Source organism: Excalfactoria chinensis, chromosome 5 (genome assembly GCF_039878825.1).
Source record: "Excalfactoria chinensis isolate bCotChi1 chromosome 5, bCotChi1.hap2, whole genome shotgun sequence".
In the NCBI taxonomy this organism is placed as follows: domain Eukaryota; kingdom Metazoa; phylum Chordata; class Aves; order Galliformes; family Phasianidae; genus Excalfactoria; species Excalfactoria chinensis.
Window position 1 is genome coordinate 34,650,575 of NC_092829.1, and position 25,189 is coordinate 34,675,763.

At 45.4% G+C, this 25,189-nt stretch overlaps 2 protein-coding genes across 9 annotated transcripts in view; both read right to left on the reverse strand.

The window, feature by feature from the left end:
* The window catches only part of CKAP5 (cytoskeleton associated protein 5), a 45,513-nt gene extending 34,635 nt beyond the window's left edge, over nucleotides 1-10,878 (reverse strand). For 4 of the 6 annotated variants that reach the window (XM_072336967.1, XM_072336966.1, XM_072336964.1 and 1 more), the window contains exons 1-4: nucleotides 10,748-10,878; nucleotides 2,645-2,736; nucleotides 1,936-2,129; nucleotides 656-862 (exon numbers count right to left, since the gene is read on the reverse strand). In XM_072336967.1, coding sequence (XP_072193068.1) covers nucleotides 656-862; nucleotides 1,936-2,129; nucleotides 2,645-2,701 — 458 coding nt within the window. In that variant the 5' untranslated portion in view covers nucleotides 2,702-2,736; nucleotides 10,748-10,878. Of the gene's footprint in view, nucleotides 1-655; nucleotides 863-1,935; nucleotides 2,130-2,644; nucleotides 2,737-7,583; nucleotides 8,109-10,747 lie in introns of those variants that run through there. The other 2 variants (XM_072336961.1, XM_072336965.1) reach the window with 2 other exon arrangements.
* Nucleotides 10,879-11,653: 775 nt separating this feature from the next.
* Nucleotides 11,654-25,189, reverse strand: part of LRP4 (LDL receptor related protein 4) — a 78,223-nt gene continuing 64,687 nt past the window's right edge. For 2 of the 3 annotated variants that reach the window (XM_072336969.1, XM_072336968.1), the window contains exons 23-38: nucleotides 25,037-25,177; nucleotides 24,295-24,381; nucleotides 23,911-24,082; nucleotides 23,665-23,827; nucleotides 23,192-23,417; nucleotides 21,634-21,937; nucleotides 21,078-21,296; nucleotides 20,630-20,764; nucleotides 20,341-20,449; nucleotides 19,853-19,997; nucleotides 19,240-19,353; nucleotides 18,835-18,952; nucleotides 18,147-18,214; nucleotides 17,452-17,539; nucleotides 16,779-16,920; nucleotides 11,654-14,962 (exon numbers count right to left, since the gene is read on the reverse strand). In XM_072336969.1, coding sequence (XP_072193070.1) covers nucleotides 14,627-14,962; nucleotides 16,779-16,920; nucleotides 17,452-17,539; nucleotides 18,147-18,214; nucleotides 18,835-18,952; nucleotides 19,240-19,353; nucleotides 19,853-19,997; nucleotides 20,341-20,449; nucleotides 20,630-20,764; nucleotides 21,078-21,296; nucleotides 21,634-21,937; nucleotides 23,192-23,417; nucleotides 23,665-23,827; nucleotides 23,911-24,082; nucleotides 24,295-24,381; nucleotides 25,037-25,177 — 2,567 coding nt within the window. In that variant the 3' untranslated portion in view covers nucleotides 11,654-14,626. Of the gene's footprint in view, nucleotides 14,963-16,145; nucleotides 16,215-16,778; nucleotides 16,921-17,451; nucleotides 17,540-18,146; nucleotides 18,215-18,834; nucleotides 18,953-19,239; nucleotides 19,354-19,852; nucleotides 19,998-20,340; nucleotides 20,450-20,629; nucleotides 20,765-21,077; nucleotides 21,297-21,633; nucleotides 21,938-23,191; nucleotides 23,418-23,664; nucleotides 23,828-23,910; nucleotides 24,083-24,294; nucleotides 24,382-25,036; nucleotides 25,178-25,189 lie in introns of all 3 variants that reach the window. The other variant, XM_072336970.1, reaches the window with a different exon arrangement.

The following is a 25,189-nucleotide window of genomic DNA, read 5'->3' on the forward strand; positions in this document are numbered from 1 at the left end:
CACTCAGTGTAAGAAGCACCATCTAGGCACATACTTCAGCAAATTCACTAGCAAACATCGTATTCAAGTGTTTTCACATGAGCTACTTTTTTTACTATTACTATTTTTGCAGGAAAAGGTTTTCTGGCCTCACTAATACCAAAGTTATCAGCAGGAAATTGACTCAACGAAACAAAAACAAACAAATTCTGCAATGCTAATCCTGAAACCCACTCCCCTATCTTAAATAAGCTTTTGGTTTTTAAGAGAGTATTATCAGCTTTTGTTCTTAACGAAGAAATTTTTATATGGACAATGGAAATTGACACAAACAGCTCTTAAAAATAAACATAGGGAATGAGCATAGGGGTAATGAGCATTCAAAAAAACCAAACCAACAACGCAGTTGAAGGTGCACACATCAGCAAGGAAAAACATGAAACAAGCCACCAACAGCAAAAAAATAACATAGAATGAATTTCAACTTTCCTATCACTGAGTTTATCTCAGCTATTCAGAAGAGCTGCAATATTCTCACAACTGTTATCACCATAAAAATAATCAGTTCAGTAAAGACAGCCTGCTAAAAAAACAAGAGATGGATAAATGTACTGCTGAGGTGAGGGGAAAAAGCAACAACAAAACAAGCACCACAGTCCCAAACCTGAAAGCTTACCTTAGTGCTTTCCTCAGTGTCTCTATACATGCAACTATGATTTTTGGGTTTTTGTTGTCGAGACCTTTTAGCAGTTCTTCTTGTACTGCCTCCCCTTTCTCAATTTCTATATACATTAGACAGATATCTACACCCAGCTCCTTTGCTCTGGCTTTTGGTTGATTAAATACTTTATTTACAACTCCAGAAGCTACTTCTCCCGTTGTCCTGAAAGGCGAGAGAAAGTTGGTTATTTACCATCATTATCCCCAGACAGAAACACACACAACAACTAAAACATTGATGAGAACTCACTCATAACACAATGAAGACTAAATTCTAAGTTAACTTTGAAGGCTATAACCTTCTGTAAAAGATGATTTTATTACCCACTAGTTTAATCAATAGAACTCCTTCACACTGAGTGCTATTTGGCATGTTCCTAATACCAGACGATACCAGATTAGGAATACAAGACCCTATCTCAAAAAGGTCTCTACTAGCATACATTAATTCAGCATCTGCAGGAACTACATACATTATAGTAACACATAATACCAGTGTACAAACAGAAAATAAGTTTGCTTTGATTATGCCAAAGTTCCCAATACACTCAACAATTTACATTACTGGTGAACTAAGGGGTCTGGAAATGCTGTTAAGATTCTCAAATAAACTTCTAATTTATTTGTTTTTAAATACTGGGTTTTTTTTTGTTGTTTTTTTTTTTTAAACATCAAGTCACTTCAGGCCAGTATATCAAAGCATGGATCAGGTCAATTAGGTGCTGCCATTCCACCCCCAGGAGAACACATTATTTCATGGGGCTAGATAACGCTAATATTAGCAACGCCCTGTGAAGAAATAGGTGAGTATGCAGATTCAGATGGATTAAATTGCACACAACACCACAAACGAAAGTGCATTCTGTGTAACAAATAAATTACATGAATATCTCCTAGGAAAGATGTTTCCTGTATATACTGATCCAGCCAAGCAAGAGGAGGACTTCCAGCTCACAAAACCAATTTGCTGTTTCACTTCTCTACCACTTCCAAACTCTGTACCACCCTCTTTTCTTCCAACATCATTATGCACTATGTAAGCAACTTCTGATAAATTAACAGGTACATGAAATCCATCTAACCTACTACTCTGCAGGTTTTATAAATCAGAAAGCAACTTGTTCTCAACATATAATACTGTAACTCTTCACAACTCCCGCACATTTTACCTGCAGACTTTCTCAGAGAGGGACATAAAACTCTTAACAGCCTAATAACAAAGGAAAGGCTACTTACTTCCCAGCTACATGAGCATTTTCAACATAAGCAAGAGCTGCTTCCAGTCCTTTCAACTGTGCCACTGCATTGGAGTCCGTCACAAATTTCTTTACCAGTCCAAGGTATTTAGACCACTCGGGACTCTTTTCATCATCAATCTTCTGGAAGAGTTTAAGGGCTTCTTCGTAGCCATTTAGTCTGGCTTTCCACAGCTGGAAGAAGCAGTCAAACATTTAAGTGCCATGCTAATACAGGCTTCAGCTTACCGATCTCACAAAGTACTTCAATCATAGCTGTAAGTGTGCTCAGTAAGCTGGCATCTGCAAGATTTCCCTGCAGTAACAATTTGAACACTGTGCAACAGGACAAAATACCCATTGCTTCCCTGTCAACAACGACCCAGAAAAAGAGATATGTCAGTATTCTCCACTGTTCTTCATTAGCTCTAGCAACCACTCCTGGTGAGTAGGTGTGAGCCTATCAGTACTTCCAGCTACAGATGAGTAATATATTCACATGAGCAAGCGTACTGATCTTCTGGCTCACAAACATGCCATCCAGGTTATCACACAATTGAACTCTGCTTAATGAGCATTACTTGACTGTTTCAGGCCTTTTACCATGCTATAAAAATTATCCAACTTTGTTATAATTAGGTACAAGAGTATCATAGAAGTATCACAGCACAGACACACAGCGAGTCAAACCCAAAGACAGTATATCCTACCTTGTGTTCACACTTTTGATCGATGGGCAATTTCATCCACTCACTGTCGTCCCCCATTGTAATTCAGGTTCTCTTTACAGTTACAGCAGTTCCTGTGGACATAGAGGTACGTTAGAACACACACACACAAAATATAAGCAAGGCACTACTTGCAACACATCTCAAAAAATTAAATAAAAAATAAACAAATACAGCTCTAAAGTAAGTCTTGTATTTAATGTGAAACCTGCTGTTATTTACATACAACCTACTAAGATTAGGCCACGACTCTCTTTGCTCAGGAAGGCTAACAGAAGCCACTGAAGAGTAGTTCCATTTGCAATACTTCCAACACCAGAATTCTCCATCTGGTAAAGTCTCAGTAAGCTGACACAAGGCACGCAGTATACAGCTCTGTCTAAGCTTGAGGAAGAACGTATGCAATAAAGGATCTAAGAAAAACATGAGTGTGAGGACAGATGTTTTAACTGCTTCACAAATGGAGCAGTTGAAATGAACAGTACTACAAAACTAACAAAATCCATTTCTGCTAGCTAGCGACTTTATGCCCTAATTCTAACAATAGCCAGAATTGGCAACTGTCATCCAGAGACCAGTTTCTTACTTCACGTAGGCTCAAATATTACTTGTTCAAGGTCATAGAAGTGTTTTATCCCTCCCACTTCATTAAAATAGTAATATTGACCACTAGGGCATGAGAGATGAGACCTCAGCCTCAATGATCATCTCAGACATGCAAGTATCAGCAGCACTGAGACAGCTCACAACACCACAGAAGCAAATGAAATCAAAGCAGGTAAGGAGTAACACATTCCAGCATACCATTTCACACACATACACAAAAGAGTTCAATTTCAAGAACTAGTGGCCACCATTATCCAATAATTTATCCCACTAGATGTATAAATACACAATGCTAAAGTAATATGTATAATGTACATTCAGCCAATGCCAGTAAAACTGTACACTTTTTAGATAAAAGCATTTCATATATGAAGTACACACCGATGTTCTCTGCAGAAAAATAAATCCTAGATCAGTGAAATTATACTCCTAATTCTAAGTTAACACAAGCATGTCCTGCAAAGCTATCTGTCAGCCACAAACAGCTAACTCAATAGGGAAACCAGGCTAGCAACAGTCCACAAGCAAAAATGAAGCTGCCTTTATGTTAAATGCTCTTTTAATAGCTCACCTAGTCAGGGATGCAGGAATGCCCTAGTGTGAATGCAACTGCAACAACAGACTTTGTCAATCAAGTCAGTCTGTCAGCTAAGAAATACCAGCAAAGCTGTAGCCCGTGTAATATAAGTTGCATTTGTGTTAGGAATAATTAATGTACCAGCATAGAACAACTTAATGTACCAGTGTAGAAATCACTGGAGGACCTCAGCAGTGCAGAAGCAAGTCACAAACAGGCACAAAGCTTTCCCCCAAACTCACACAAGCCCTTGTCAAGAATAACTTCTTACTAAGATTACTCTGTTTAAGTCATTTTCAAGCCTAATCACAAACTTGGAGGCAACACTCAAGCTGTTCCTTGGCGGTACCCCTTTCTTGAGGAAAGCATAAGGAATCAACAGAAGGAAAAGAACTACCACAGATAAAACAGGAAAAAGAGTAGGACAGTATAAGCAGTAAAAAAGAGCATTTCCTTTGCTCCAGAAATCTGCTCTAACAAGAAAAATCTCATTGCAGGATACTGACAACCTCTCCGCAGCCCCCAGTTCAAACACTAACATCAGACGCAGCACAGATTTCCAAGTACTTTTTACTTTTACATTCAGACAACATGCATGCTCCAAAGTGTGAGCAGTCTGACTTGCATATCCTATTGCCACATTACAGAAAGGAGAAAAGGATCCTGGATTTTCCTTCCCAACACCATGAGGTACTCTTACATGGAGGAACAGGGAGGGTCAAACTGCCACGCTCTCGCTTTTTTTCCCCTCCAGTCTGGTCAAGTCAGTTTCCCAACTATTTCTGGTTGCAAAAGCTACAATCATTACTTCCAATTATAAAATGGGTTCAGTTGCCTCCTGCGCTGAATCTTGCGCCTAAAAATAGTAATAAAATTATATGTCCTCTCTGACAACTTACAAATCCCTTTGGACCCGGCAGTTTATCAGGAAGTATTTCATGGTCACAGAGAGGGGGAGCTCCCTTTTAAATATCTATTCTCTCCATCTTCATCTCTGTTCACAGCCACCCCAATCCTGAACTCCCGGGCTGTCTGCATCGCGCCTTCAGCAGAGTAACAGACTGTTGTTTCTCCCTTCAATTAAGTTCCTGCATTCTGAACGTTCAAAGAATATCCCACGTTTGACAAAAAAAAAGTCTTTTAAAAAAAGAAGTTTCCTTACAGAGTCGTGTTCAGCTCTTCTCATTACTTCTCAACACCCAAATAGAGAGCAGGCTCACACTGCAATAACGCAGCCAAATTGCATTACAACTAGTGAATCTGCAGCAATGAAGTGTTTGACCTAGATAGCTGACTTGTCAGCACAACTAATTTGACAGACTCAGAACAAACAGATTAATAAGTCTTTTGGTAACAGCACTCATTTTGTTAGCATCCAGAGAACGGGGCCTCTGAAGCAACTGAACCACCAAAATCAGTTTTGTGAGAGAGGGTTGTTATTAAGGCGGTCAATGAAACATTTACAAAAGCAAGTCAGCTGAGCAATCTGCAATGGAGATGAACAACAAATCCTCCCTGACAGTTCTTGGCACAGCAAACTCAAGCAATGGAGCAGTAAGAAAGTGAAGACCATCAAGGAGAGAACAGGATATCTTCCAAAGGGAGACAACGTAAGAGCAGAAAAATATTTATAGGCCAGCGCAACACAACAAGTTCAAATGTAAAAGCGAGAATTTATTACTGAATTATAGGGAAAAAAAAAATCATCAATGCATTGGTAACATGTGAAAGGGGTGGTAGGGGAATACTTGGATTAAGCACACGCTGCTCTGAAAAGTTCCTTACTCAGCTCCTACATAAATGCTTTCTGTGCTAAAATTTTGAAGGGCTGAACAGCAGCAACCCTACAGTTTTACAGTACAGGGGGACCACTAAAGAAAAGCCTCTTGACATAAATATCCTGACACGTGTGATTTCAAAGCACGCTCATTATGGATTCACTATGTACTGTCATGAAGCTTCACTTTCCAGACCATTCTCCCATAAGAAGTGGGAATGCAAAGGAAGAAGCCATTTTGTGCTGAACAAAAACCAGATGGTTATTGATATCAATTGTCCACTCATCCCTGCTCGCTTCCATCTATTAAGCATCACTGCTGAGCAAGAATAGCTTTTAAAATACCAAAAGGCTTGATGCCAAAGTAGCCTTCTCAGGAGGTTTACCCAAGAGTAAGCTCTGAAGAACTTACTGAAGACAGTCCATTTCCAAGCAGAACTGCATTTGAAACGTTCTTAGAGCAGGTTCTTTTAACATACACCTTCACACTTCTCACGTGCATTGACACAACAGTTCTCCATAGACAGCTCTGTGCCAGCATGGTCCATGTTTTGCTAGCAGAAAGAATTTCTATTTGTTTAACAGCAGTTTGGGGGCTCTTTGCCACTCAACATATGAAGCTTCACCGTCTCAGAAGTTTAGCCCAGCACGTTCTACAGTGCTTGCCAATTAAGCCTTTACATTAATTAAAACTCATTAGCTACAGCATAATGTAGCTCAGAAAAATGCTTAAAATATTCAAGTAATCTCAGCATAGGGGTTTTGTTTGTTTGTTTTAAACACTCAGATGCATTCAGTAGAATATGTGAACTGAAGAAACGTGGCCTCATCAACTAGCAAAATAAATAGCGCAGTAAACCACTTCAGCAAATTCCACATAAGGAGTTTTAGCTGGACTTCAGTCTTCCTAAGTTAAAGAGGTAAAAGCAGAAGTCAGAAGACCTTCCAGTCAGGCTGTCAGCAGGCCTCCCAGTTTCAGTCCCCCTGTCTTTTGATGACAGGCACGGCAACAAGGAGCTCAAAAGCTAATGCAGATGCACCACCACTCAGAGGGCCGTTTGACGCTGATGAAATTCCTAAGGTTTTAGAAGGTGGCAATTTCAATCTCCAGATGTGAAACACACAGGCTCTTGATGACAGGGGGCCTCAGAATAATGAGAAATGCAAGAAACAAAAGGCAAGAAGTAGTCCTTTGCAGACTGCTGGCTACTTTGTGGGGCAGCTTCTCTGAGCTCCAGCAGCAATGAAATGGCATACAAGAGTAAATGGCACTGCATTCGCTCTCACCTGCTCCAATGCTTAGCAACATCTTAATGTCAAAGCTAGCAAGTTATCGATGAGGGGGATAGCTACGTTCTCTAGAATATGTTTCAATACAGTCCCTGAAAACAGCTTGGATGCACGGAAAGTAGCAGCCTCAAAGCAAGAAACACCACGACATAAACCAGCCTTCTGCTTCCACCTAGATTTCTTACTGCATGGGTAAGCCTGGAGAGAAGCCAACCCTACGGTGTAGAGAGGGGTGGGAAGCAAAGGGCAGCACAGAGGCTGGTCTGTGTGCCCCGCGGTAATCCTTCGGGCAGGGGGAGGCCGACAGGGCAGCGCCCGCTCCTGCACGCCGCCCCATCCCTGAAGGAACAGCCCGAGATCAGGCGCGCGGAAGCCGGCAGGATGTTCCTTACAAGGAGAGCCCGCGCCGCCGCCGCCGGACAGCTCGCGCGGAGACAGCCCCGCGGGAAGCACCGGGCGCTCCCTCGGCCGCCGCGGCCTCCCCACACCCACAGCACCTTCCAGAAGGAAGCCCCGCCGCCCTCACCGAGTCCCCGGGCCCGGCTCCCGCTCCCCGCCTCCTCCCTCCCCGCCCGCGGCCCTTCCCGTCAGGCGGCGGCAGCGCGCCGCCCCGCAGGCCCGGCATTGTTTACACCGCCGCCTCGCCTCACCGCTCGGCCCGCGCCGCTCACCTGACAGCGCCGGATCGGCGGCGGGCGGAGGGGCCGGCCCGGAGGAAGCGCCTCCCCGCCGGCGGGCGGGGCTCGGGGCTCCGCGGCGGTACCTGGGCGGGGAGCCGGCCCGCGCCGGGGCCAGACAAAGGCGGGCAGGGCAGCGCCGGGGCCGACGGCACCTCCGCGACCCCTTTTCCCCCGACGCTCCCCGGGGCCGGGGGGGCACCGGCGGCGGTCAGCGGCCCGGGTCGCTGGGCCCGCCGTCTTCGTGAGTCATCGCCTTCGGCACCCGCAGCCCCGTGCCGGCGGAAAGGAGGTCAACGCCGAAACGGGCGGGCACGGGGCAGGCATATCCCCTCGTGCGGCAGTCCCTCAGGCCGTCAGCCTGTCGGGAGGAACGAGGCCCGCCGCCTTCCGAACGGCCCCCGAGCGAGCGAGCTGCCCCACGGCACCGCCGCGCTTCGTGCCGCACGCCAGCCGCGCTATGACAGCGCCCCGGCAGAGCTGATTCATCGGCTCGCTCCAGCCGTCACCTGACATTCGGAGATGCCTTTTCTAGCGACAATAGCAACTGAGGAGGAGCTGCCATGGTGGAAACCCTGTGCCGACAGCCTCCTCCCGAGGGAGGCAGATGCATGATGCAAGGCTGCGCTCCTTCAGACATCATCTTAGCTAGATGAAGAACAGCCACACGGCAGCTGCTCCGCGCCCCACCGAATAATTTAAGTTCCTTTCCATTCATCTCAGCCTCACCCCTGCAACACAGAGGAATGCACACACACACCACCGCTTCTGCTTTCCAACCTCTGACGTCCACAGCAACCGAGCTGTCATAGAGACAGCCTCAAACAACACGCATCTGCTCAATTCAGGAGACTCTTTATTCAAAGAGGGCCCAGCAGTGCTGCTTAGCACGAGGCAACGTTTCATTTAAGCATAAAGGTACCAGGTTCTCCCACGTTACTCTTCACAATGCCAATGTGACAAGGATGCAGGAGCAGCCCATGGCAGCACCAGCTCTATTAGCCACATGGCCAGCAATCGGCCATTCTGTTCAGCAGCACATGGCCCTCATCCCATCCTGCTCCAGCAAGGAATTCACAAGCCAGTCACACTACATTGCTAAGTTGCACATAACATCATTTCTACATGTTTCTTTTAAAAAGGCAGAAAAAGAGACACCTATCTGGAACAATGGAACAGGGGAGATGGCAAGGGGGAAGAAGAGGGAATCAATTGCTGGCCACCAGTCGGAAAATCCCTGGTTACAAGGTTTGCAAGTATTGACACTTGACAAGGGTCCTTCAAGTCCTGCACACTACAGCCTTCAAATCAAACCCTTCACATTCAGAGACGCTTACCTCTAGTCCACAAAACATTCAGATGAATTCCCTGTTTGAGATGTAATCAGTGACCTATAAAGGGGCGAACAGCAGGCTTGAAGTTGGCAGATAATTACTCAGAATAGCAAAGGAAAAAAAAAAAGATCGACTGAAAAAGCTCACAACGTGCCAAGTGAATTTCAGCTGTGAATTCATCACCTAAAGAGACACACGAGAGAAAAACAAATCTTAACATGTGCTAGAAACCAGCTTTTGGAACTGCCAAGGGGGAAACGAGACCTTCCAGCTCCAACAGACATCAGCACAAGGTGACCAGCTGCACAGCCCAGGATTTTGGAATACAGGCCCACATTACATAACTGGCCCTTATGAAGGAGAGGACAAGAGTCAGCATGGATACAGGCCCCGCAGACTCAAGTCACACGTGTATGACAACCAGGAATAACATTCCTTTAGCACGCAGTTAGTTCTTTTGTTTGTTTTTAGCAGCAAGACTAGCAAATGGGAAGCCCGGCAGTGTGCGATTCATGAGTTCTTTGTGCCTCTCAAACCAAGATTCATCTATTTTTGCACAAATGTAACAAATAATCTTTCCCATAGCTGGTCCCTGGATGAATAGGCCCAATTTTGTATTCTTTAGGATCACCTTCAATAAATGCATCTACAATAATTCACTTAGAACCAGTCCGTTTTTGTTGAGACTGTTTCCATATATCAATTTCTCTCTGTAACTTAAAGCTGTAACCCCATTGCAACTGCCTAGAGGAGGGAGGGAAACATTCACTACAAGTCCATAGCCATTCTTTCCTCAATACAGGAGCAATAACTGAGGAAGGCTTCCTTCCCATAGCCGGAACCCAGCACCCTGACATTCACACATCTTGCTCTTGTCTGCAGAGAGCAACTTCCAATAGGACCATACAACACCCAAAATAAAAACCAACAACAAAGGAAGGGGAAACCCTAGGATAATTAGACCGCTGATACATACTCAAGAAAAATTAGATAGAAAGTTATAGCACGTGGCTTTTAGGGTACGTGCAGCTTCTGTTGTTGTTTCTTAAATAGCAGAGATGGGGTTGGCTTGTGCTGCACACAATTTCTATCCCCAGCACCTGCTACTCAATGCTGTGGGACACTCACTAAGTTCCAGATGCTGGAGGAAAACCCCCTACACGGCAACCTGAAAGCTCCTGCCTGGAGACGGATCACAAGACTCGGACTCAGAGCCCAACAACACAGGAGGGCGGCGTTGATCCCCACTCCTGCCTGCCCCCCTTGTAAAGGGGCTCAGCAGGAAGCATCTCCAGATGAGGGACACGGCGGATCCCAGACCAATCCCTGAGCCTCGTACCAGAGCTTCAGAACCGCAGATGCCCTCATGGCTTTGCTTTAAGGCCGCCCTCACCTGCGGGAACGTCACTCCGGGCTGCCGTGCAAAAGAAAGCCCAGCTCCAAGTGAGGCCTCCTTTAAGTACAGCGCAGCCCAGAACCCCTCGGCCGCTCCCCGTCCCGCGAGAACGACACGCGCAAGCCCGCGAGCCCCTCAGGCCGCGGCGCCCCTCGCAGCTCCACAACGCAGGCCGCGGCCTCCGCCGTTAACCATCGCGCTCTCTCCGGTCACGAAAGCGGCTCGGGGTGAAGCCCCCAGGCCCGTTCCGTTCCCGCGGGAGGCCGTCACGGACCACGCCTCCGCCACAGCCCCTCACAGGGCCGGGAGCCCGGGCCTAATAGAGAATGGAGGCCTACCCAGCAGCCCGCGGGTCCGGCGCAGCGCGGCGGGCGATAGAGAAAAGGAAGCGGCCGTCGCAGCAGAAGCCGAACGGGGACGGCTCTCACCTGGGCCCGGCGGGTCGGGCGCGGCGAGTGTCCGGCCGCTGCTCAGCGCGGTTTGAAATCGCTAACACCGCCCGCACCTCCCAGTGTCCTCGCCGCCCATTGGCCGCGGACGGCCCCGCCCCCTCCCGCAAGAGCGCGTTTGGTTGGTCCGTTTGAATTGGGCAGCGGCGACGCGTGCTCCGCGCACTGCCGGGCCGGGGGAGGCCGGCTCGGGCCTGCTGCCGGCTGCACCGGGTCGGACGGGCCGCTGGTGGTCGAGGTGGAGGGGGGGTGGGGTGGGGCGACCCGCGGCTCCGCTCGTGCAGCCTTGGGGTGAGGTAGCGACGGTGGCGGCGAGGCAAAGGAGTGCGGCTAGAAGCGGCCCGCGGGGGAGGAAGGGCCTGTGGGAGGCGTGTCCCCTCGGGCCGGCAGTAAAGGGCTGCTGTGCGCATACGCGCTCTCTGCGCTCCTTTCTTCCTTCGCTTCGGTTAAAGCGACCGAAGGAATAGCACGCGGGGACACCGGAATGGGGACGGAAGGGTGCAGTGCCGTGCCAGCACGGAAGGACTGCGCACAGCCCTGTGCTGGGTACCACCGTGCTCTAAAATTCCTTTCAATAAAGAGCGTTACGCTCCCAGGCTGCTGCCGTGTTAAAATGCTAACAGAAATAGCGGTTTAAAGGCAGAGTGAGAGCACGTGTGCACGCGGGAATGTGCAAATGGGCGTAGCTGTCTGGCTCTTGCTTTGAGGCCTTAGTGGCAGAAGCGTGTGCTACAATCCAGTCGCAAGGACAAACCTCATCCATTCGTACCTCCTGCCTCCCAAATGAGGTACAGTTGGGGCTCTGTGTAAACACAGCCGGGAGCTCCTCTTTCAAAGGAGAGTCCGAATACCACGCACGATTCACAACCAAAAGCCAGGCAGAGTGGTTAAGAAAAGCTAAATTTATATTAAATTATCATCAACCCCTAAAATACTGAACACAGTGGTTAAATAACTCCAGAAATTCTGATGTCTCCAGTGAGTAACATTAAAACCATTACACAGGAACACAGGGAAATCACGGACGTTATCTCAGGACAGACAGGAGAGAGGTTTGCTTTGTACATAGTAAATCAGTGCTCAAGAGATCATCCTCCAGCGGCCTTTTTACATTCGTAACAGCCTAAGTGCAATGAAGGTCTTTTCCTCCGCAGTGGGGAAACATGGCATACCCCCCAGGCAGCATCTTACTGGGGCTTTCTCCATACTTTAAGATAAAGAAACTAATTTCTGCCCACCTCACTTGGGGAGGAGAGGCTGGGGGACATTGAGTTGCTCCTTTTTTTGCCATATTCGATTCCGGAAGAGAGCAGAGAGCAGTTATGAATGGTTGCTGGGCTGGAATGCGCAGTGTCCCTCCTAAGCATCAGCAGAGAATATGCTACAGTGGAGATCACAAGCACCATCAGCTGTTGAAAGGACTGACTGGGTTTTCCTTTCCAACCTGCGCTTGTGACTCAGCCAGCAACTATTTCAGCTGACTGAACCTCAAGGGTCAGGAACAGGCAGATGATTCCCTCCACCCCCCTCCCACCTCAAGAGTTTGGTGCACAAAAGGTATTTGGAGGTTGGGGGGAGCGGGGGAGGAAACAAACAAAAAAATAACTGTTCCTCCATCCACCTGCTCACTCTCACTTCTAATGCCTCCGCCCCTGTACATGGCTTCTGTTCAAACCCATTCGCCTACACTACTTGAGCCTTTGATGTCCCTGCGTGCGGCAGCCCAGACAGGCCAGGTGTGCGTTAGTGATACGTGATCCTTGCTCAGCTCCCAGTCCAGTCCACGTCTCAATCCAGAAGTGCCCCCACCCAATAAAAGCAATGTTTTCCAGGCTGGAGTCACAATCAAATAAATAATTAAATAAAAAATCTAATTTAAAAAACAAAACCCCTCTGGGAGTAGGGAAGAGTTCCACGTTAACACAGAATTTTCCAAGCCTTAGCTCCAGTTCATTTTCCACAGGAATATACACCAGTCAGCCCAAGGGTGCAGTTATGAACAGAGTTTATGCCATCTAGCCAGATTAAAATTGCCATCTCTTCCTTTCTGCAAAGCTAACTCTGGTGTAAAAAGTACAGCCAACCTGCTGGCAACCGTCATGTTTTCAGGAGCCGCAGGACTGTTAGTATATGAACAAGATTAGAGTTGAATAGGATTGATTTTCCTTTTTTTTACTAGCTGGAAAAATACTGCACAGGAGATGCATCCTTTCTCCTGTATTCCTACTGCATGCTTTGCTCTCCTTCCACCATGGGTGGGAATGTACTTGGCTTCTTCCCGGGAGACAAAGAGGTCACAGTTTGCCATGGGAGATTCTTCACTGGAAAGTTCTGCTTCCAAATATCCGCCTTAAGACTTAGTATTTTACCATGATAGTACCTACATGACTTGAGGGGTTGATAAAAATCTCAGTTTTGAAGGAGTGTCCAGAGATTTTCTTTTTTTTCCCCACTTGAAGAAATAGATAATAGGAAGCCATAGGAGTATGAAAAAGTGGAGGTATGCCTTGAGAGAATGCAAGCTCCAGCTGCTGCTGGGTTACAACTGCAAGCGTAGCACTACTTTTATCCCCTAGAGGATAAAGGCTTTGGAGGCCAGAGAATAACTGAGGCTTGCATAGCTGATGGGAAAAATGACTTTGCAAGGAGAGCTATTTAGTAGTAACACTAGAGCTTACTTAAAGTGTCATCTCTCTGATAAACAACTATTTTAAAATAGCCCTTGTAGCTCTGTGATTATTGTCTCCTATTCTAGGTCATATGGGCTCAGCCTTGTAATAAAGCAGCTCCTAACTGTCAGCACTGAGGATTCCCCTCGGGGAAACTCATTCTAGGAATCATCTTTTTTCTCCTCATTATGAAAAAGCAAAAAAATGTCATAAAGGCCGATAGAACTGGGACCTTGCAGAACTGGGACCAATGGAGATTTAGCAAATTAAAAATAAAAATAAAAAAATAAAAATAAAACAAACAACAAAAAAGGCAACAGTAAAATTGAGATCTGGCTGAGATTCATTTCTTCCCAATTAACCCTCTAGAACTAAGAACACTCTTTCCTCAAGCACAGCACTCTTGACTCCTGCACTGCAGGAAGCAGTCCTGAAAGGGCCACTTGCTGACTTATTTTCTGGAGTAGAAACATTTTTCAGTGAGAAAGGGGAGAAGAGGAGCAGTGCCTACTGCCAGCAACAGACACTGTGCTCCGATCTGAGAATTCCTTAAAGTTTTTACTAGAAGACGGGAACATAAGCAGCGATGCTCCCATGAAGTGGGTCATTGCAACAACTGTGGTTACCATCTTTATGCCCTGATGCTGTGCTGCTGTCCCCTTGAGCCCCAGGGTACATCCCACCTATTCCAAAACATCTCTCCAAGCACAGCCCCTACAACACAAGGCCTTGAAGAGTGCTGCTACTGATGGGGTGACTAAGGGAACTTCTGTGACTAGGAGCTAGCATCACGGCAGCTGTCCTCTCTTCATGGGCATTGACTGTGAGCTGGACAACATAGGACTTGCAGGTTGCCAGAGAACTCACATCTGGACCAAATTCAGGCCAGAGGAGTCACTGCAAAAGTTAACACGGCAGCTTCCAAGAAAAGAGAACATATAAATAAACCACAGACAGTGAAAATGAGCCAAAAGGGTCTCTGGGTTCCATCCAACCCACCCATCCTCCCTCTTCAACCACAACAGCACAGCTGGCCAAACTCCTTGCTAAAAGGCAGACACAATCTCTGGGCCCCTCACAAGAAGCGCTAGTCTCTGGGCCCTTCCTTGCTTGCCAGGCAGAGTCCTGTAGTCTTTTGTGCAGAACAGAGGCTAGGGAGGGTTCGAGCATTCCTAAAGCAACATGTACTTTAGACCTCGCTCTCCGTGGAGGGCTTGCGTTGGTGCTTCCAGCCTGTGTCTGGGAGTGAGCCACGCCGTTCAGGAGTGGCCGCTGCTGTGTTAACACTGCTGCACTCAGATTGTTCTTCCTGTAGCAGCTGCTCAGTTTCAGTGTCATCCAGTGAACCAGAACTAGCCTGGATAGAGACTGTGTCTGTCTTCATGCAAACATGGTCCCGGAGGATCCCTCCTCGAGAGCTCCGAATTTGCTTAAGGTCATCCCACTCTGAATCATCACTGGATAAAAGGCATATCCCCTCCACAATCTTTATCTTCTCCTTGGTGTAACTGTGATCAGGACCAGTCTAAGGAGCAGACAGATGAATGAAAAAATAATACATCAGTGGAAAAATAAGGCAAAGAGCAAAGCAGAGCTGGAACAACAACAACAAAGAAGACAAAAAGCTGGACCTCCATGTAAACAGCCACTAGCTCGCGCTGTCACACTGTCAAAACAACAGACCCCATTCTAAGTTTCACCTCTGTTCTTCATTCTCTTCTAGACCTAGATCCTCCCTGCAAGAGCTCTCATTCCAAACTCCAGGAACCTCCAAACTGTGGAATGGAAATGAGCATGATCTGTCTCTTCTAATTCAGCTACATACAACACCTGACAGCAGGGACCAAAAACAACACTAAGCCTAAAAAGGAGTTAAATAAAAACAAGCATAAATACCCCAACCAAAATAAATAAATAAAAGAAGAAGGGGAAAAAAAAGGCAAAAAAGCCAACAAACTCAACCCCATGCAAAGCAGGAACAGCTGGAAGACTTCATGGTAAAAGTAGGGAGGGTTAGGGAATTGATTTGTCTGCAGTATCTTTATGTCTGAGTCATTCTAGATTCACCTCTTAGTAAAGCACAGTCGGAATACCACTGTTAAGTCCCACAGTGATACAAGGGAAGAAGATTATAGGGAAACAGTGGAAATCATCAGAGGCTAGCAGGACCACACTGAGATTCAGGTAATGAAATCTGCCTTATTTGGCTCAGTGACATACAGGAGCATTAGAACATCTGATATAAACTTGGGGGAGAAAGTGAAGAGAGAATACATCTGGGTGTATCTAAGAGCAACAGAATTAAAGAGAATCACAGAAAGGATTTAGATTCCCAGAAAAAGCATCCTGTGTTACCCCTTGTAGACACGGCACAAATTGCAGGAACGTTTGGGAAATCTATGGGATACTACCTCTGAAAAAAAGGCAAGGAAAAATGCTCCTCTGCATAAGCCTTGCCACAATCCCTGCTGAGGAGCTAAGTAATCTAACAGGCTGTCATAAGTACTTGTACAGAAATTATCTTCTTCAGATCTCACCTACTATGTAGCCAAAGCCAAGACCATAGAAAATGACCTCAGCTTCCTTGGCAGACTGTAAGGACATAAAAGCTGATGGAAAAACATGAAAGAGCAATTAGTACGGGACAGCTACACAGCAAAGCTTGAGTGAGGGAGGCAGGATCAAACACATGCACAGAATAGTGATACCTGACATGAGGATGTAGATGGAAATCAGAAGAGGGAAGATGAAAAACTATCTGAGTGATAAGAAAACTTCTGAGGAGAAAAAAAAAGGAGAAACTAAGTGCTGAAAGACAGTGTATTAAACCCTCTCCATCATGCCACACACACAAGTTGGACCTCTGCAGGGTCTGTAATGTGCCTTATTTATTAAGGGCTCCATCTCTTTCCCTGTCCCACCTCTCCCATGCTGCATATAACCAGGAGTCACGTTCTTATTAACAAATCCTTTCTGGCTGCCTGAATCTCCTCCTGATTGTTGCCTTAACGTTGCTTTGGGGAGTCACCAACTGGGACTGTGTCCAGCAAAGACAATTCCCTTTGATGCCTGTACTTCATTAGCACTGAGTGCTGGTTACTGAAGTACAACACACCGTGGAAGTGGGGAAGAAGCACAGAACTAAAGATCGGTCATTGCAGCTCTGGAGAAGAAGTACTGCAGATTGATGCAAAAAAGTCTAATTGAGTAATTTACTGAAGATGTTCTTCCATTTTCTAAAGGGTAAATGCTAACAAGCTGCAATATTTTCACATATGAAGGCCTATAATACTTAACAGTAGTTTGAATTGGGTTCCCAGGTCCTTAGTAGCAGCTCTTACCTCTTTTTTATAGCATAACTGGTTGTACATTGTTGGCTTGGGAACTGTTTCAATCTTCACCTCCTGGGTAGATGTCCGATATGAGGGATTACTGTAGGTCAGGTTCCCTAGGCCAGGGTCCGTGAACTTGGATTTATTATGCCTAGAGGAAGAGAGGTGTTAGAAAAAAGACAGAGCCCTACTGCCAGGATACAAAGTTCCTGAGTGGAAAGCTCCAGCAATTTTCACTGCCCTACAAAGCCAGAGAGACTGCTGGTTTCACAATACCCTTTAGCTACCAGTATACTCACCACCTATCAATGCAGCAAGGCACTGCCATGTAACCACAAAAAGCTATACTAACAATAACTGGAAAGGCAGTTATTCTGGCAGAGAACATGTGAGTTCAAACACGTACAGCAATATGAATTACCACACATCCCTTCCCTTAAACCTAAGCTCTTCGCAGAAAATTTAGCTAACAGGGCTTCAAAAATACATGGTAGTGGCATGTCCAACACTTCAAAGGGACAGGAAGCAAACCGTGCTAATCAATTCATCAAGCACCACTTCCAAACGAGAACAAACAGATTGTAAATGACAATGAAGAAAGACAAAGTGGTCTTTAGTAGCTTTCTGCTCCTTAGGAATCTAGATTTTACTGTGGTCCAAGAGAGCGGAAAATATCACTCACCTATATATGATTAAAGAAGCAATAAGCAGCAAAATGAACAAGATGCTGAGAAGGCCTCCAATGATGTAGCTAACATGCAGTCCCTCACCTGAAAGCGAACAGCAAATGTATGTTATACACTCTCCTTAACTTCCACTGGATAACACTGACTTCAGCATAACACCTCATACAGAATTATAAAAACCATGCGGAAGTATGTGAAGCAAAATGTCAGCATGCTAAGCTTTAGCAAAGGCCTTTGTTTGGTGTGACGTGAACGAAGCCCTTCTTCTCACCCAGGTCCCAGCAAACCAGGAGCATCAAGATGCTTGTAAAACTGCTGAATAAAGATGAGTTGGATTTCCTTGCTGACAGGTTACTCCTGAAGTGGGAAAACATTACCCTAACTACCACCCTCAGCTAAACACAAAGAGAACGGTGAGAGGAGTTAGCATTAGTAGTGAGAGCCCAGTGGATGACATAGGAGATCAAAATAGAAAACAGTATTATTTCAAATGATACTTCAGTGTGAAAAGCTCCCATATGGGCTAGTGAATGTTTATGACCGATGTTCATTTTCAGATACACTTTGCTCAGGAGCATTGGAGAAATTCAAGTTTGATTTTCAGAAGTTTTACTTTCAAACGCTATGGACTGAATGCTCTGGACACATCTGGAAGAATACTGGTATAGAAGAGTAAAGACAAGGAACTCACCCATTGTTGCCAACACTGCCTCATTGGCATGAGTACACAAGCCTCGTCTAGCATCTTTGTCAGAGCAGCTGAATGACAAAAAGACACAATTAGAATCACAGAACAACCCAAGTTGGTAGAGACCCACGAGGATCATTGAGTCCAAATCCTGGAGTACTCTGTTACTGAAAGTAGTGCCAAAGGTATCAAAAGACAGAATGGATCAGGCTAGCATGGAAATCCCTTACACTTCCAATTCAACAACAAAAGCCTTCCTTTTTCTTCTCCAGTATATATATTTTTCCTCTGGGCAGCAGGAATAGCAAGCTGTAGGGAATTTGCAGAATAAAAGACCCTCTCTTAACTACCTGCACTGTAGCTTAAACATTAGAGATGCAAGGGTTCTATTCTGTCCCCAGATGAGCTGCCCTGTGTCCAGGCCAGAACCAGTTGCCCAGGTCAAGTCTGAGTGTCTAAGTAAACTAATGCAACAGACTTCTGCCTCCTCTAATTTTAAGAACTTAGGAGTTGATAAATAAATCAGATGAATGGCATGGACTCAGGAGGATTCTAATTCTTCATTGTGCCCATTAAGTCTGAAGCTGGAATAATCTCTTTTGGGTATGGACAGCTAGAGAGGGCTTGAATGTTGCATCTTGCACAAACAGTGACTTTCATACCCCAATTCCAAGAGAACAAGAGCACTTACTTTCCTTCCTCTTCTTCCAGAGATGTAAGAGGCTTGGTTGTTGAGGTACCTATTCTGCCAGGTGGTGTCTGACTTCTCTCGCTGGTGATTTCAGGACCAAAGGGCATCACACCAGGAACTAAGACAACACAGAAAAATAAATAAGACCCCAAGTTTGTAGAATAGGTGATTAAGTCTGATAAGCTATGAGAAGATTCTAAAATGAAAAGCTTACAAACTTGTATCAGCAGCTTTCCCACTGCAAGCCCAATCTATCAGCAGGAAGGACAGAAGAAAGTTCTGTTGCTCACAACAGTCTTACTTGAAGCATAAGGCTTGCAGATCAGTGAATGATCAATGCGTAAACAGTGGCAATGGCTCATGTGGAAGCTCTTACTCACATGGTGCTTACAAAACAAAACTCACCAGTAGAACAGGGCCGCCCATCTGGCTCATCTGGGCATGCACAGACAAAGTCAGAAGCTCTGGCAAAGCAGAGATGAGTGCAGCCTCCATTATTCACTCCACAAGCATTAGTACCTGGAAGAAAGAAGACATTTTAAAAGTTCTTGCAGATATCTAGGTAGGAGCTCAGAGCAGTGACTTTTTTCCTGCTCAGGCAGACACCTCCTAGAAATCCAGCAAATAGCTATCCTCTGGTACATGCCCTACGTCTGATTGCTAAGGAAGTTGTGGTAACAGCAAGACAATCTTGATAGGAAGGCACTGGAAATCAATAGAGAGTAGCCCAATCACCACAGACACCAAGTTTTGATTATTCTGGTATATAAAGATAACACAGTGTCAGATGAATAACACAGAAAGTGACATTCGCTGATCAAAGCTGTAGGAGAACACAGTCAAGACATATTTGACTGAAATGTCACAGTTAGAAAAAACATGCCCAGGGAAAACACATTAATAGTTTACATCCAAGGAAATTCACCAACTTCTCTTGACATCTACAGTAGCACAGTGGTCGTAGATTTTCCTTTTGTATCCATTTGTCATTTGCCCAAATGAAGATCCTCCTATTTACCTGTCTGTCTTTGAGGGGAAACCACAATGATATCCATCAGCCCTTCAACATTGGCCAGGACTGTCTCTTTGTTCCGCCCAGAGTATTTGTCCACTCTCTGTATAGACTTTGTTTGCCAGTCAGTCCAATATATCCATCTATCCTGCTGCTCAGGGAAATAGCATGGAGGAAAGGAAAAAAAAAACAAACAGAATCATTATGATGTTTAGCTGCATAGACACAGAATACCCATCAAAAACATATCCCAGTGGCAAAAGGCCCAAAGAAAGACCTTCTCCACCCCTTATAAAGCCGGTAACTATCTACACCTTCCATGTTTTCAGACAAACCTCCTTTGTTAACTCCACATGAAGAGTACAGTAATCAGCCCCTCATCTGCCTTTGTTTCCCACAGACTACAACCATTGCCTGTCCCCAAACTACTACTGTCCAAACTCATCAACACAGCACAGAGAAAGGTGGTGGCATGGGGGGGGTAATCTTTTTACCTGTGTCAGAGCAAAAGGATGTGACACCTGGCTGACCAGCACTTGTCGTAGCTTCCCATTGAGATCACAACTCTCTATGCGATCAAGATGCGCATCCACCCAGTATATCCTGGAGGAACAAGACAAGAGGTGAGCTTCCACTTATGCAATTCCTTTTTACTCTCTAGTCATTTTCTAGCCAAGATGGATTGGACAGAACAAATTACTTCACAAAACCAAGCTAAGAAAGCTAAAGAAAATTCATTACATTTCTTAATTCCATGCAGGTAGAGCAAATTATTTCACTGACCTTCTGGTGTCATAATCCAAGGTCAAGCCATTTGGCCATCCTAGGTCAGTGTTGATGAGGATTTTACGTTCAGAGCCATCCAAGTTTGCCCGTTCAATTTTAGCAACGTGACCCCAATCTGTCCAGAAGAGGTACCTAATGAGATAAAAGACAAATGCAACAAGAAAAGAACATTTTGTTCAACCTACTGAAAATTTTATTTACCAACGAAATTGCTGCATTCTTCAGTTTAAAAAAAAAGCTCATGTGCTCTGTAGGTTGTGACTCCCAACTATCTTTCTGTCCAATCTTAAAATCTACTGTCTGCTCAACTTCCTCTGTTATTCAGTCAGCCCTTGGCAGGTGCCTACAGAATCACACAGCACATCTGTTTTTCTACTCACATCCTCCCCCTCCAACCTGCCTTTGTACAGCCCTTCTCCCCGTCCTGCCAAAACCCCATACCTACCCCTTCTTGGGAAAGACAGCAATTGCTCGGGGCTCATCCAGACTGTTGTTGATCAGCACTTTCCTAGAACTCCCATCCAGTCTAGCTACTTCTACAGTATTGCGTCCTGTGTCTGTCCAGTAGAGGTTCCTAGCAACCCAGTCCACTGCCAGACCATCGGTAGTCTTCAGGCCCTGACCAATAACAGTTTCCATGTTGCTACCATTCAGATCAGACCGCCTGGATGGAAATAAAAGACAAGTGGATGATAGTGAGGAATAGATAGTTCCCGATGGTGATCACACAAAAAAGTCCCCCTAAACCACAGGGCCACTTCATACTGCTACCTCCCAAATATCTTTTTCCCCATAATCTCCCACAGGTTAAATACACCTTCAACATTTAGTTCAGCAATACACATGATGCTGTGTGCCACAGACTAGGTGTGAGCTGTGGTATACTGACAGTGCCTCACAGTCCCCTCAACTTAATAGCACACTCCATAGCTTGCTGTGGCACAGCCATCACACATAGCTAGGTGAACTGGGCAGTGGCCAAGCAGATCATTGGCACTCACCTAATTACATCAAGAAAAACATCTGTGTAGTAAATCTTGCCATCCACACTGTCATAGTCCAGAGAAATGACATTGTTCAGCTCAGGGACCGGGATGTGCACATCTGTGTGGTCACTGGTATCCAGTGAGATACGACGAATGGAAGCACGGCTAGAGAAAAGTAGGTAGGTTTCTGGAGAAGAGTCACATGTCTGCTCATCTCGCTTCAGCTGGATGCCAGTGGGGCAGGCACAGGAGAATCCAGTGGGGTGAGGCAAGCAAAGGTGGGAGCAGCCACCGTTACGAACTCCACATTTATTAAAGCCTTAGGAAGTAGAGAAAGCACAGTGTTAGGATCAATATGGTACTAAGAGACCAAAGCTCTATTTTAAAGGCTACATATGTGCACAACCTGCTGGCAGTTCAGTTCATCCTAACTGTAGCCTCTATGAGAATCTACAGCTCTTCGTAATTTTCCCTTGGAAAAAGAATTGGCCAAATGCTGATAGATTCTCAGAATTGCAGTTGAGCTTTATTATAGCTGGAAAGAAATAATGCTGACTGATAGATCCCACCCTGTGAAGAAGCAGCGTGACAATGCACCAGAGGCCAGGCTGACAAAGAAGCTTCTGTTTCAGGTTAGCTGCACACAGTGGCAAATAAACAAAGGCATCAGAGAAGCCTGTTGCAAGTGTTTGACGTATTAGGGTCATGTCTTAGGATTTTGTTGCTTTTTTTTTTTTTTTAATTGAAAAACCAGCACATATTTATTTGGAGTGGATAAGCACAGAAGGTGCAGGGAGTAGGAAGAGAAGTCCAAAAGGAGCAGAGGAGGGGAAACATTACCAGGATATATGATGGCTGGAGCACCTATTAGCTTGAAGTTATACAGTAAAGTTATACTGTCAAGAGCAACGTTCTACTGTTAGCTGCTACAGTAGAAGTAGTATGCACTGGTGAAATTCCACTGAAATAAAGCAACAACTCAGACTCAAGAGCAAGGAGGCAAGATGAGGTTGTATAGGATTCCCAAAGAATAACATAAGAAATCCATCCCTAGCACAGAATAGTTTGAAAGCATGATATATTAATATCAGCTAAAGAAGCATTGATTTTGTAGAACAAAGAAGATGAAGCCTACAATGGTTGGGCAAAAAAATTACTAGAACTAAGGTTTCAACGAGCTTAAGAGGAATGAGCATCTTTTGGAGTTAAAAAAGAGACAGTCCATTGCCAGTAGACTCAGGTGAAGTGTAACATGGCATGACTCATTCAGTCCTCTTAAAAAAAGGCCCTGATGTGTGTGAGAATGAGGCTGTCAATACAATCCAGTGTAGGAAATGAAATGAAGGGGAAGAAAGGAGTGCAGTAAGAAGTAAACAACAGAGCTATAGAGCTGGATAAACAGGGAAAAGTTTAAAAATAGTTACACAAGAGAGAAGAAGAAAAGAAAAACTGATTCTGGTGCTCTACTTCTATCACTCATGCTTCCTCAAAGGACTCCTTTCAATGACAGATTACAAGGGCTACTGTCACCACTATGAGACACTACTCATTTGGGAGCAGTCTAGCAACTCACCTAGGGGCCGTGCCCTATCAACAGCTTGAATGTCCATGAGGCCAGGCAGGTTTGCCCTCACCAGGATGACATTGGCACCACTGTCCTTGTCAGCCCTGTGAATGCTGCGAGTTTGCCAGTCGGTCCAATAGATGTAAGAGTCCAGCAAAGTGAGGCCGTAGGGGTGTTGCACTGGGGACAGTAGGGTGCGGCGGTTAGCACCATTGAGATCTGCAGCCTCAATACGCTGAAGGAAGAAGCAAGCACATCAGCCCCACACACAAAACACTTAAAACATTTGTGATTAACCATGACTATAACAAGTGGCAACCAGATCCTGAACTAGAGATATTCCTCTCCACCCTCCCAGAGGCCAAGCTCTCAGAAAAACTTATATTCCCCTTGTTCTTTCCACAGCTCACACAAGAGTTTCAAAACATCCTTCAGGCTACCACAAATCCAATGACAAACAGTGCTGAAGAAGAGAATCAGACCTCAGTGTGTGCATCAGCCCAGAGCAGCTGGGACCCAGCCTTATCCACTGCCAGTCCATTGGGCCAGCCCAGGTTGTTGCTGATCAAAACCACACGTCCTGAGCCATCCATCCCAGAGCGTTCCAGCTTGGCATTCTCACCCCAGTCTGTCCAGTACATATACCTAAGGAAAAGCAGCAAGTGTTATGGAAATAGAGGTCAGAAGTTGTGTTCCAACCCCTAGACAATCTCCCTGACAACACTAACCCCATCTCGTGGTATAAGGCTATTGCCCGTGGGCTGTCCAGATTCTGCCAGACCAAGACTTTCCTCATGGAGCCATCAAGATTGCCCACTTCAATACGGTTTGTTCCCGTATCTGTCCAATATATCTTTCTGCCAATAGCATCCACGGCCAACCCATCTGTAGTCAACAGACCTGAGAAAACACAAAGGTGTATCAATCACTTCTCATTCTCCCAGCTTAGTCAGGAACTTCCAATATTGCCTCTGTGCACCTCATCAAGATGCTTTAGGCTTTGCCTCCCCTTCCACCAAAAACTTAAAGAGATTACTCCACCAGGAGACCAGAGAATCTCTTCTCTTTTCACACAGCACCTATTTTGTCAAGAGGACAAAAATCAGTCTTACCTGTGGTGATGATGTCCTCAAATTTGGAGCCATCAAGGGCAGCCCGGCTTATTTTTCGCAGTGTGCTGTCCGACCAATAAACCTTTCCTGGGTTGAATAAGAGAAACTTAAATAAATTACCAAAACTCTTAACAATCCAGACCCAGGTGTCTGACTACCAGCTAGGCACTTCAAGACAGATGTGACTGCACAGAAATAACAGCAGCACAAGGATGTTCAGCCAGAGTGCCAAATTGTGTTCCAATCATCCCCAAAAGGTGTGTACATGCTGGCTATTAGAATAGATTTCTGCTATTCTAATAAGGTGAGCTTCACAAAAGGTAAGGGAACATACAACACTTTTTAAGCTGGTAGTAGAGTTCCACATTTTATTTCTCAGAATTTCCCAGAGGAGAGCAATCAGACCTTGCTACACAACAGGTTTACATCAACACAGCGACAGATTCTAGTGTAAACCAACAGTCACTGTCTCAGCTCTACTGCTGTATCACGCTTCAGCTGGTGGAAAGCTTTCTTAAATCTAAAATACACAGATAGCTTTCTCCACTCAGTTGGCTTTGTCCTCATATAAGGACATCCCCATCGGGAAAGGAACATTTTCACCATGTAATAAAAAAAATATATCTATTCAAGTTCACAACATACAGTAAAATCTGCATCCAGATCTCTACTCAGACATTCAGATACTGAAGTCACTTATTGCCTTTCAAACAGGGAGCTGGATACACTATGAAGTTCAAACCTTCATGAGGATCCACTCCAATTGCAATGGTGTTTTTCATGGTGACATTGACTGAAACAACGACATCCGCAAAGTAGGGAATATCCAAAGAGACCATCCGTATATCAGTCCGTCTGGCAAAGATCAGAAAGCTGGTCATTCCTGCAGAGAGTT